Raw genomic sequence first — 12918 nt, 5'->3', positions numbered from 1 at the left:
AGGTTTGTCTTATTTGTTTAGCTGTGTCACTCTAGGGGGAATTGGGGTTTCAGAAAACCAGTGCAAGGCAAGTGCTTCTTTCTTCCTCCCTGTGTATCAGGGTGTAACACTCAGCCCCATGCCTGCCCAGCATGATGCTTCCTTTCAAGATGATAATGGAGTAACCCTCTGTCATTCCAATCAGTCCCAAAAGTATTCCATTGTAAGAGTTGCCTTGTTCATAGTGCTTCTTCACAGCAATGGACAGTCACTGAGACAGGGTGTTCATGTAATATTTTGAAATATTATCTCTCTGTTCTGTGCATGTCCTCTGAAATCAAATGAGGCTAAATGAAAGAATAATGGACTGATCTCTAGATAAAGCATTCAGTGTGTGTCATGGTTATTACTCGTGACTCCTACAGGACCATAGAGAAAGGGAGCAACAACAGGGGCAGGAATTAATGAAACCTGTGTGGTTTCTAAATAAAAAGAGCTGTAGGTAAATTCATATGGCTGTCATGTGCTGAATGAGAAATCATTAGGGCTGTTAGGGCCATTAAAGAGAAAACACCTGCTATTCTTCTTTGGACATATAGAAAATGTGTTGTGAGGTTGCTGTACCACCCAACAAAGTGATTAACTATGGAGGGAAAAGACAAGGTGATTTTAGTCTCAGAAAGCAACTCCTTACAGAACCTGTTGCTACTTTATTCCAGTGGGACTGGGTCCATTGAAAGCTAGAACTCCTTATGGTGTTATTGTCCATGTGCCACTTTTCCTTGAAACAAGAAAGATGCAAATTTCAAGGTTCATGGACTCTTCCACTGTGTGTTCAGTTATTGTTAATAATAGAATGTTGGGAAGGCCCCACTGAGGAATTGACACCAGAACAGAGCTCCCAAGGTCCTGTGTGTTAGGGTGTGACCTGCTTCCAGAAGCTGTGAGGAGTACCAGGCAACCTTGGAATTCATACCATCATGAGCAGAAAGGTGGGTTAGGGACTGGCAGAATAAGGCAGGGGGAGGGAATCATCCACAGTTTGGGAAGAACCTGGGCAGTTCCTGTGGGGCACCTCGAGGGACAACAAGAACCAGTTGGGAAGCTAAATGTCCAGTATGATTCATTTTGTTCTCCTGAGGTCTCTGCACCACCCATACAGAAGTGGGACCTCTGAATGACTTACATTCCCTGTCTGCACCTGCTCACACCATGGGGAGCTGAGCTCTTGTGTGTGAAAGAATCAGACTAACTTTGTAACCTATATGTCTTCTAAAGCCTATATTCTTTTAGGCCCAGGTTAAGCTAAAGCCTCTTAGTACTTCTCCAGAGAACAGAGGAATGTGACCCTGGCCGTCTGTGAGTAGAGATAAGAAAGCGAGCAAGCAATGACTTTCGTCCAGCAAAAAGAATGACCACACTTGTCTGGGAGATAGTTTCTTAGCAACCAACCCAGATGGCCTCAAACCTTCTTCTGAGTAGCCCCTGACTTCCAGCCAAAAGCCCGAAGCCCCGATCTTCAAGGATGAGCTAATCACCCCACCCCCATCCCTACCTTTAATTGCAGCCGCATCCACACTTGGCAGGACACCTAAGACTAACCATTTATCTTACTTTATAGCTTCCTCATCCAATCCTGAATTGCCAAGACTGCAACCCCTAAAAATTGTCCTTTAAAAACCCAAGGCCTTTGTTTCCCAGTGCCACTCTTTGCTGACCAGCAGAGGTGACCCCATTGCACGATGGTTAAAATAAACCTCTTGCGATTTTCCATCTATGAGATCCGTCTCCTGAGTTCTCTTCATCCTTTCTGAAAATTAGACTCATGCTGGGTCTAACATGTGGAAAAGTCTTTGTTGCTGATGTCACTATGTAATGAGCTCACCTCAGCTGCATTTACTGTCACCAGGGAAGGCAGATTTGCTGACTCGCTGAGTCCTAGTTTCTCTAAGTGTCTTCGAGAAGTTCTGACTCTGGCACTTAACATTCAGGTGTAGGACCATCTGTAGTTAATTCTGTGCAGGTGGAAAGTCTGTTGTTAACACGTTTGAGTGTAGATGCCATGTGTATTAGCAAGGCCAGACTTCCTGGGTTTCCTGGTCTTAATAAGCAACATTTACTTTATTTGACTTGTGTTTTTCTTTTCTAAGTTTGCTCTCATGTTCTGCTAATCTCTTTATTTTTTCCCCAGACAGTGTTGTCTTTATAGCAGTTGTCTTCAAAGATTTGAATTCAAAGAATGTCACTGTTTTTAGTATGTATCCAGTCTTGTGTGTTGATCATTTTTTCATTCATGATTATCTTTTCCCATCAGTTTCCTGTTGTTGGTAGCGTACATGGTGATACTTTTTGTTGGACATTTTTTACTCTATAGCTCAAATTCTGTATTGTTGTAATGTAATATTGACATAATAGCCAAGATGGCTGCAAACCACATGGTTGCTTTGTACACAAGCTTAGCTCAGCTCCCTGCTAACCCCCCACAGCTAAGGTACAGAGGAAAGATTTCCATGGTTGCAAGCAGAGACAATTGAGCCTGTCCATGTCTCACCACACAGACTGGTTTGGGGAAGCCAAGACTTGCCACCCACTTGTGTCACCTTCTCCTCGGTTTCCAGTCAAAAGATGTTGCTTGTTCCCATTTTATCACAGTTGAATATGGTCTTGGCTGTGACCAGACAGATTTCTGAGACTCCATGTGGGCTAGAATTTAAGACTTTCAGATTTCAACTTGTTAAAAATAGTTGAATCAAACTTAAAACTTTAGTAGCCTTGTGGGGCACTTCTACCCAGAAATGCAACTTTCTGTTGGCATCATCTCCAACAGTCACACTTAAGCACACCAAGAGACTGCCTTCATTGCTTCTACCAAACCTGATCCAAGGTTTCCGAGATTCTCTGAGAAGACTGAGTAGGGAGGGAAACGGGAGAATACCATGCACTCACAGAAAAAAATATATAATTAAACCTGAATTTAGAGGCCTCAGGATGTTCAATCTCTTCTTATACAGGGTAGGGAAGTTTGTATTAAGGAAACTTGTAACCCATCAAGAGGAGTTGGCTCCCCTGTATTTAGAGGAAATATTTTCTTCCTTTTCTCTGTTTCTCTGTGTCTCTTGTTTTCTCTCTCTTTCCTTCTCTCTCTCTTGTTTCCAAGAGTATCTTTCATTCTTTTCTTTATGAGCTCTTTTCTCCTTAGGTTATATTCATGTCATGGTTTATATTGAGCAGCCTCATGTGCCTGTTTTTGTTTTTGTTTTGTTTAATTTTGGCTTGGTTTTTGGTTTTAGGAGATGTGATTTCTCTGTGTAGCATTGGCTTTTCTGGGCTCACTTTGTAGATGAGGTGGCCTCAAACTAGCAGAGATCTGCCTGCCTCTGCCTCTGTGAACACTGGGATAACAGTTGTATACCACCACATCAAGCTATGTGCCTATTTTTGAATGTTTGGTCCCTGATTAGTAGTCCTCACTGTGAAATTAAGATGTATGCCATTGTGGGAGTAGATTTGTCTTGCTTGTTTAGGTGTGTGCAGCTAAACTTTGAGGTTTCCAAAGACCAGTAGAAGGCAAGTGTTTCTTTCTGCTTCCCTTCTTCTGTATCAGGACTTAGCATCAGCCCCATGGCTGCCCACCAAGATGCTTCCTTTCAGATGATAATGAAGTAACCCTCTGTCACTGTAATCAATCCCCAAAGTATTGCATTATGAGTTGTCTTTGTCATAGTGTTTTTCAAAGCAATAGAACAGTCGCTGAGACCAGTTTTTTGTGTAATATTTTAGCATATTATCTTTCTATTCTTTGTCCTGTCCTGTGAAATCAACTAAGGCTCAAAGGAAGAGTAATAGACTTATTTCTCGACAAAACATTCAGTCTGTGGCATGGTTGCTACTCATGATTTCTGCAGGTCTGTAGAGAAAAAGAGCAACACCAGGGGCAGAAATGTGGTTTGAGAAGAAAAAGAACTCGAGGTAAATTCAGATGGCAGACGTGCTGAATCAGAAGCAGAAATTATCAGGGAGGTGAGGGTCATTAAAAAGAAGGTACCTGCTCTTCTTTGGACATACAGAAAATGTAATGTTACTGGGCCACCCAGCAAAGTGTTTTAACAGTGGAAGGAAAAGATAAGGTGATTCCTAGTCCTAAAAAGCAACTCCATACAGAACCTGCTGCTACTTTGTTTCACTGAGCATGGTACACCCCAAGCTAGAACTTTTTATGGTGGTATCATCTATGTGCTACATTTTCTTGAAAGAAGAAAGATACAAATTTTAAAGCTCATGGATTCTTCCTCTGTGTGTTCAGCACCATTTCAGTCATAGGTTTGGCATGGTCCGATCCAGTGAGGAAACTGGGAGAGTTTTGACATGAATCCATGGTAATAAAGCCTGGGTTGCATTTTGAGACCACAAAATGTTAAAATACCCAAGCTTTGAGGTACCTGCCATGAATACTGCATATAGGGAGTGGAAGTGGGCAAAGAACAAGGAGTATGGGAAGTTGCAGAGATAAAGAGCCATCTAAGCCCTTTGAAATTGAATCCCCAGTTGGCTGACACAGGATTTGATATTTGTCCAGCAGGGTGTCAGGATACCTTAGTCCAATCTTTTCTTCTTTGCAAAAGAAATATGTATTGTGAGTTGGGAAGGTATGATCTGTGTTTTCATTTTACAAGACGTAAAGTTAAGAGATTTCTTGAAGGTTAAGAGAAACTTTGGACATTTCAACAGTGTTCAGACTGTGATGTACTGTGGAGATTTGGAAGTTAGGATAAATGCCTGTTTCAGTATGGGTTGAGTGTGAGCCTATCATCACCTGTGTGAAATATGGTATGTTGAATGAAAACACTCCCAGATTTGATGATGTAATTGACCATTTGTAACTGGTTAGTAGCTTTCATTGGCATGCTCATGGTACCTTTAAGGGCAAAATTCCTTTTGGAGAAAGTCTCTGGGGATAGGCTTTGAGTGTTTATACCCTTATCACACTTGTCTTCTTTTTGTGATTGAAGCTGAGCAGCCTACTTCTTTCTCATGAACCCATAACTGTACCAACATTACAGTCTCTGACCCTAAATAATGTAAGGTAAAATACAAGCAATGCTCTTCCCTGCGCAGTTTTTTTAGCCTGAAATTTTTATGTTTGTATATCTACCTTATGGAATTAGGTTTGTCTACATGTCGAGCATTTGTTATTGTACTGAGCTTTACCCATATCTTGACTTTAGAACTTTCTCAGAGGACATAATTTTTTATACCAGGGTAGCATGCATGCATGACATTAACACTGATCTCTGATTGGTTTGTAGGTGTGTAACATTCTTCCTACCCTTCTGTGTTTTTTTAATTTTTAAAATATGTGCATCTGTCTTTTGCCTATATTTATGGATATATACCTTGTGAAAGCCTACTGTTCATTGAAGTCAGAAGAGAACATTGAATTCTCTTGGCTGGAGTTCTGAATGGTTGGGAGCCTCAAAGTGAAGGTTGGGCTTTGATCAGGTCCTCTGCAAAAGCAACAAGTGATCTTCATTCTAGTATCATCCTTATATAGGGTATTTTTTTCCTTGGTGTTATTGTTTTTTTTTCTTATGACCGTCATTTCCATTAATAATTTTTGTAGAACTTTGTCATCTATCAGTAACTTATTAAAAGTACATTTCTTCATGGAAATATCATATTATCTTTACAGTTTATACAGGGTCACACCAGTTTTCCAATAGATAAATACATTTCTATAGGTAATATTTAACTCTTTGGAGAAGTTGATCTGGAAATCATAGGGAGTCACCTGTTTCTGCCTTCTGAAGTCTGGGATTAAAATTAAGCATCACCACAGCCATTTTTCCGTCCATTTTTAAAGTTAGTAATTTTGATAGAACTTACTGATGTATTCTCAATAATACTGCTCAGTTTGCATGTCTTTTTGTATGTGTTAGTAGACATTTCTTCTGCAATCCCATATCCTATTTATTGTGCACAGAAATAAGAAGCATGATTCTCTTGTTTTCTTCAAAAATGAGTTAGTGATTGCATTTACAATTCTGTGACATGGAATTACTATGTTGAACATACAGAATTATGTAAATATATATTCAATAAACTATCCATTTACAATGCAGTCAATCTCATCACTCCTATTACCTACATATGTATAATTTATATATTTACATGTACATATCATATATATATATATGTATACATACATGCATGTATATGGTGTACTTTAGGATGCAGTGACCTTTGAGGACGTACATGTGAACTTCTCTCAGGAAGAGTGGGCATTGCTAGATCCCTCTCAGAAGAGTCTCTACAAAGATGTGATGCTGGAAACCTACTGGAACCTTAATTTTACAGGTAATAATGTGAATTTTTTTTTTTACTTTTTACTTAAGGGGACAATTCTTTCTTAGAGATTAGTGCTCATTGATTTTAGTTTTGAACGAGAAAGAAGAATACGGTGAGTAAGTCAAGCATTCTTTTAAGATTCACTGAAGATAATTTACATTTTGTATAATTTCCCAGTAACATACATTTTTCTGGTACTATATTTTAGGACACAAAGGGGAAGACCACAGTATTGAAGAACATTGTCAAAGTTCTAGAAGACATGTAAGGTAATTTTCATATGCAAGCCAGTACACATGCCTCTATGAAGAAATTTTAATATAACCTCAAGTTTTAATAGAAAGAAATAGTGGGAATATGCACAGCTTTGTGAGGATTATTAAATGCTCCAAACACCATATATCTCTATGTCAGATAGCTGATGAGTGTTCGCAAAGTATTCTTTGAAAAACAATAAAAGGAAACAAGGCCTTAACAGGTATCACAGTTTTAATCATAGCCACATAAGAACAATTACAAAACTCTCTATCCACTTCGCTTTATAACTTCCAAGTATCAGAAAAGGTAAACACATTGATTAGCGATTTACTGTATGTCCAAGACCTGTTATAAACAAATTGTCCATAATAATACTCCTGTTACTCATGTGCTTGTATGGCTTATAGTAATTTAATGTAATTATAATAATTTCATAATTTAATTATGAAAGTCAAGATTTTTGTGGTGGAGAATCTTAAATCTCTATATCACATGTCTGTGAGAAACAAAAAGTTAAAGTGTGTGAATGCAATGTGAACATCTTTTATTTGCTGTTGTTTCTGTGATAGGTATAGCGGCTGTCCCCCTAGATACAAGCCACATGATCTGAAGGAACATGGAAAGCAGCAGTGTGCCACTCTCTTTCCCAGAACAATTAGAAGATATGTGGTCATTCCCACTATGAGAAGACAAGATGAATGGGATACAAGTTTACAAATAATTGGTTTTCCAGATTCAGTGGGAATACATCAAAATACTAACATTGGAGAAAAGCCCTGTGAGTACAAGGAATGTGAAAAATCTTCTGTCTGCCCTGCCTCATTTTGCACATGTATTGTGACTCCCACTATAGAAAAATGCTGTAAATGCAATCAGAGTGGAAAAGCTTTGAGTTCTTCCAGTTCTCTTCAAAGAAGTGAAAAATCGCATATGGGAAAAGGAAGTGATAAATATGATCCAAGTAGTAAAAGCTTTAACCTTCACAGGTATCTTGAAGAACACAAAGCAACCTATAATGAAGAGGGTCTCTATGAATGTAATAAATGTGATAAAGCCTCTTTAGAATTCCACCAAAGAACTCATTTGGAAATGAAATCCTATGACTGTAAACAAGAAGATAAAGCCTTTATATGTCACAGCCATCATCAAGTGGATAGAAGTAATACTAGAGAGAAAAAGTATAAAAATCCTCAATGTGGGAAATCCTTTGCATGTCCCACTTATCCTCTCATACATGAAAGAACTCATACTAGAGAGAAACCCTATGAATGTAATCAGTGTGGTAAACTTTTTTCATGTAACACTTCTCTTAAAAGGCATGAAAGAACTCATACTGGAGAGAAATTGTATGGCTGTAATCAATGTGGTAAAGCCTTTACATGTCGCAGTTCTCTTCAAGTACATGAAAGAATTCACACTGGAGAGAAACCCTATAAATGTACACAATGTGGTAAAACCTTTGCATATTACAATAGTCTTCAAATGCATGAAAGAACTCATACTGGAGAGAAACCCTATGAATGTACTCAGTGTGGAAAAACCTTTGCACGTAACTGTACTCTTCATATACATAAAAGAATTCATACTCTTGAGAAACCCTATGAATGTTCTCAGTGTGGTAAAACCTTTGCATATCGCAGTACTCTAAAACTCCATGAAAGAATTCATACCGGAGAGAAACCATATAAATGTAATCAGTGTGGTAAAGCCTTTGCAAGTAATAGTAGTCTTTACAAGCATGAAAAAAGTCATTCTGGAGAAAAACCCTATGAATGTGATCAATGTGGTAAAGTGTTTGCATATTGCAATAGTCTTCAAATGCATGAAAGAACCCATTCTGGAGAGAAACCCTATGAATGTAGTCAGTGTGGAAAAGTGTATTCAAGTAACAGTCATCTTAAGATGCATGAAAGAAATCATAGTAGAAAGAAACCTTATGCATGTAATCAGTGTGGTAAAGCTTTTCAATGTCGCAGTGCTCTTCAAGTGCATGAAAGAATTCATACTGGAGAGAAACCCTATGAATGTAATCAGTGTGGTAAAACCTTTGCGTATGGCAATAGTCTTCAAATTCATGAAAGAACACATACTGGAGAGAAACCCTATGAATGTGATCAGTGTGGTAAAACCTTTGCATATTTCAGTAATCTTCAACTCCATGGAAGAACTCATACTGGAGAAAAACCTTATGAATGTAATCAATGTGGTAAAGCCTTTGCATATAACCATACTCTTCAAATACATGAAAGAATTCATACTGGAGAGAAGCCATATAAATGTAATGAGTGTGGTAAAGCCTTTGCAAGTAACAGTAGTCTTTACAACCATGAAAGAAATCATACTGAAGAAAAACCCTATGAATGTAATCAATGTGGTAAGATCTTTGCAGGTAATAGTCATCTTAAGATGCATGAAAGAATTCATACTGGACAGAAACCCTATACGTGTAATCACTGTGGAAAAGCTTATGTATATTACAGTAGTCTTCAACTGCATGAAAGAGCTCATATTGGAGAGAAATTCTATGAATGTAATCAATGTGAGAAGGCCTTTGCACATCTCAATACTCTTCAAAACCATGAAAAAATTCATACTGACAAAAAGAACCTACAATATTCTGTGCCCCTTTCCTGAGAAGACATTACCAAATTAAACACTGACATTGGAATCATTGTGTAATAATGTGTTGTCTTTTCTGTAAAGTTTGGGTGCCAACAGGAACAGATGCCATAATTTTAATCTTACCACTATAATCCCAGTCTAGAACTGATCACACTAGTTTTGCCTATTATCAGTCCAGCCTTTCCTTCTTGCACAGGCCCAAATGTACCAGGAAATATGGCATGGACTCCCATTTCTGTTGTTAATATGAATCTGGATGTGGCACTGAGGTCAGGTCTGGGACTCTATGAGGGTGCTCTCAGGTTTTTGATGCATTGGAGTGATGGAAACTAAGGGCTGTAGGACTGGTATTCACCTTTTTAGATTAATCCGAGTTGTTCCTGAATGCACCCCAAATTTTGGCTGGGCCTGGGATTTACCTTCATCCAGTTTCCTTGAGGCAAAGACCATTCTTCATCACCACTCAGGAATATACTTGGGTTTGCCCTATACTTTCCTTGTTTACAGTGAGAGCATAAACCTGAAATCTTAGTGTCCATGACCTGAGGAACGCTCCGTCTTCCTTGTGCACACTGTCTTTTAAAATGTCCAAGATGACCACATTTAAAACATCGTTTGCCATTATTTTTACTAAGTTTTCTTTTTTTGGATGGCTGCCAATAATTGAGGTAGTATTCTGCCTTGGAGAGAATGGCCAGAGAGAAGGCCTATGTCAACCCAGAAGCATCCTCTTTTCCAGAGGGGTGGATGGCAGCCTGGCATGCAGCCAGCGCTAGCATTCTCATATGCCAACTGTTTAACAATTACCATTTCCACCTCCCCATCAACTACCAGGCGACTGCCTGCCTGCAGAGGAGAGGAAACAATGATAGGGCTCATCAGGCCATTGTCTAACTGTAGAAATTTTCTAATTTTCTCTTACTTTTTTCCAGAATCCAGAATTCATCCATGCCTATAAGGCTAAAGCACTGATTTGTCCCCAATCCACAGGAGGATCTGTAATCTGTAACTGAACATCACTATACATGCTTTCTGACATTTCAAAAAGTATGTGAACATTATTTACATGGTTTCTAATAGCTTGTTCCTGGCATCTTTCTGAATAATCAGTCTTCCACAGTAAATATTCACCCCAGTAAAACAAGCCTTTGCTGAGATCCAGCAGTCAAAGGGAAGAAACACTTCCCCAGGAATAGAATCAAGGAGAGAAAAGGAGCAGTTGTTCATTTTGAGCACAAGCCTGCTCAAGATCCTCAAGAGTCCTAAATAAAATGGGTGTATAGTTTCTAACTTACTGCCTTTGGTTTTTAGGATTGAGCATTACACTCACTGACATCTGCTCCCATCTTCTGGACAGAGCCTCTTGCATTGGAGATGTTTACCCTGATTTAGAAGAACTTAATTTTCTTATCAGGAGATCAGAAACCTCTTAATAGCCTCAATAATAGATGAAGTGAAGCAGTGGAAAAAGTTCCCATTCTATTAGAAGCTAAACTTGATGTATAGGTTTTAGGAGCAGAGGAAATTAGAGCTGGAGTTGGGGAGAGCAAAATCAGCACAAAGAGGAGAAAAATCCTCAACCTCATCAGAGACATTAGATAGTATATCTTAGTATATCTTCAGCTTCTAATTTCTCTTTTAGTATAGTGCTCTGCTTTTTCCTGATCACTGTTGTTTTCAGATTTGTCATTTTTATCTATTACTCTATTTCTTTCCAAAGCTGAAAAGCATCCCTAGGAACTATTTCCTGGTTCCCTTGCATCTAATTCTCCCTGAATTGCTCTTCCTAACCAGGACCAACTTCTCGGATCTAGAGATTACCTCTTCTGGGAACTAATAGTGAACTTCACTAATGAGTTTCAGGACTTTTTATCATCTGAGGATATCCCACTTTAATTCTTCCGCTAACAACTCTCTGCTTTTCCTCTTGATTGCAAGCCCATTTCCTCACTGGAAGTTTTGGTTTCTTTGTAAACTCAGTTATGTAAACATGTTTTTGTTTTAATCCCAAGCATGGGGTTTTAGTTGGGCTAAAGTTTGTCCACACCTGTTAATTGTCTAGTGCAGGGCATGGCATTTGCCAGCTGCTAACAGCCTTCCACGTGCAGCACATAAGAAGGACACAGTCTAGGACTCAGGATATAAATTGAGAGCCGAGAAAACAAAGGTGTGGTGTTGGTGTGTGCCGTGTAGCACTTTGGAGCAGACAGAGAGAAACAGTTAAGGGTGCAGCATCTTGAAGGAGATTGCTGGCTCTGAGGTTGAGGGAGATTGGACCCCTTGACCCTAAACAGCCAGGAGAAGCAAAAGAGTCTGGGCCCTCTCTCCCCACTAACCTTCACTATCCTACGTAGAGTTGGGAGGTTGGAAGGGAATAACATCTGAAATAAAGTAGTTTTAAAAACAAGCTCTACAGCCTACTTCTACATGACTGCTGCCTGTGTTAAGACCAACTGAGTCATCAAGCTGTGTGTACTGTCCAAGTATTATTGGTTTCTTGGACTTTCTGCTCTTGTCAAGCTATTCTTAGATTAGCTCAGCCTGCAAGTCATTCTAATGAATCCTCATCCTATACATATAGAGATTCATTCTACAAATTTTGTTAATCCACAGAACTGAGATTAATACAGATTATGGTACTAGAAGTAATTTTAGAACAACAGAAGCATAAAGATGAACCTTTTAAGTATCTCAAAGAGGATATTTAATTCTCCCACATCTACAATTAACAAAGCTTCTCCAGTTACTAAAGCATCTCCTGGGAATTCAGACAGCAAAAAGGTGGAATCAGGAACTGACTCGGAGCCCGTGGAGAAGCGCTGCACTGGCTTGCTCACCATTGCTTTCTCAGCCTGCTTTCTTAGAGAAACCAGGACCATCAGCCCAGTGTGGCGCCACCCACGGTGGGCTGGGCCCTCACCCATCAATCTCTGATTAGGAAACCCCTACATGTTTGCAAAAGCTAGAGCTTTTCTACATATTTTTAATTTTTTTCTTTTATTGAAAATAGGTTGTTTTCACATATAATGTATCATGATTACAGTTTTTTTTTTTGCACTCTTCCAGTTGCTCTCATCTCTCCCAATGGGATCACTCCTTTTCTGTGTCTTGTTAGAAAAGAACAGCTTTCTAAGTAGTAACAAGGAAACATTACAGTACAAAATAACAAAACCATCACATCAAGGTTGGACAAGGCAATCCAACAAAAGAAAAAGTGCCCCAGAATCAAGCATATGAATCAAAGACCTCTCTAGGCATGGTGGTGCCTGCTTTTAATCCCAGCATGCACCTGGGATTAAAGCCCCTTTCGTTTCAGCCCCTGCTCAGGGAAACAAGTGTCTCAATTCATGTGTGGTGGCCCTGGTTGATCAGCCACTCTGCTTTAGTGGTGAAAATAATAAAAGATTTTGCAGTTTCCCAAGCCCTCTGGTGTATTTCATCCCCTTCCTCATGGCACACAGTGAAGACAGTGTAACAGGTTTGAAAGCAGGTCTTTGGTCTATCTTGTCTCTGTTTCTTGGTTACCCAAGCAGTCTCAGGTTTGGGTTCCGCTTCTGTAGTGGACCTTAAGTAAAATCAGACATTGGTCCGCTACTCCTGTAAGTTCTGTGCCATTTCCCTAACATATCTTGCAAGCAGGAAATACTGTAGGTTGAAGATTTTGTGGCTGGATTGCTGTTTAAGATTTCTTTTTCAGTAGCCTGCAGAGTATCA

General features: G+C 39.2%; 1 protein-coding gene across 2 annotated transcripts in view; it reads left to right on the top strand.

The window, feature by feature from the left end:
• LOC129677087 (zinc finger protein 709-like) overlaps positions 1-12918 on the top strand; it is an 85510-nt gene that overhangs the window by 24722 nt on the left and 47870 nt on the right. The window contains exons 2-4 of one of the 2 annotated variants that reach the window (XM_055607689.1): positions 6207-6333; positions 6533-6593; positions 7152-8992. In XM_055607689.1, the coding sequence (XP_055463664.1) occupies positions 6207-6333; positions 6533-6593; positions 7152-8992 (2029 nt within the window). Of the gene's footprint in view, positions 1-6206; positions 6334-6532; positions 6594-7151; positions 9245-12918 lie in introns of those variants that run through there. The other variant, XM_055607688.1, reaches the window with a different exon arrangement.

This window comes from Psammomys obesus, unplaced genomic scaffold (genome assembly GCF_907164565.1).
Source record: "Psammomys obesus unplaced genomic scaffold, mPsaObe1.curated_primary_1811, whole genome shotgun sequence".
Classification (NCBI taxonomy): Eukaryota; Metazoa; Chordata; class Mammalia; order Rodentia; family Muridae; genus Psammomys; species Psammomys obesus.
The sequence above is the reverse complement of the archived record's forward strand: the minus strand, read 5'-3'. Positions and strand labels throughout refer to the sequence as shown.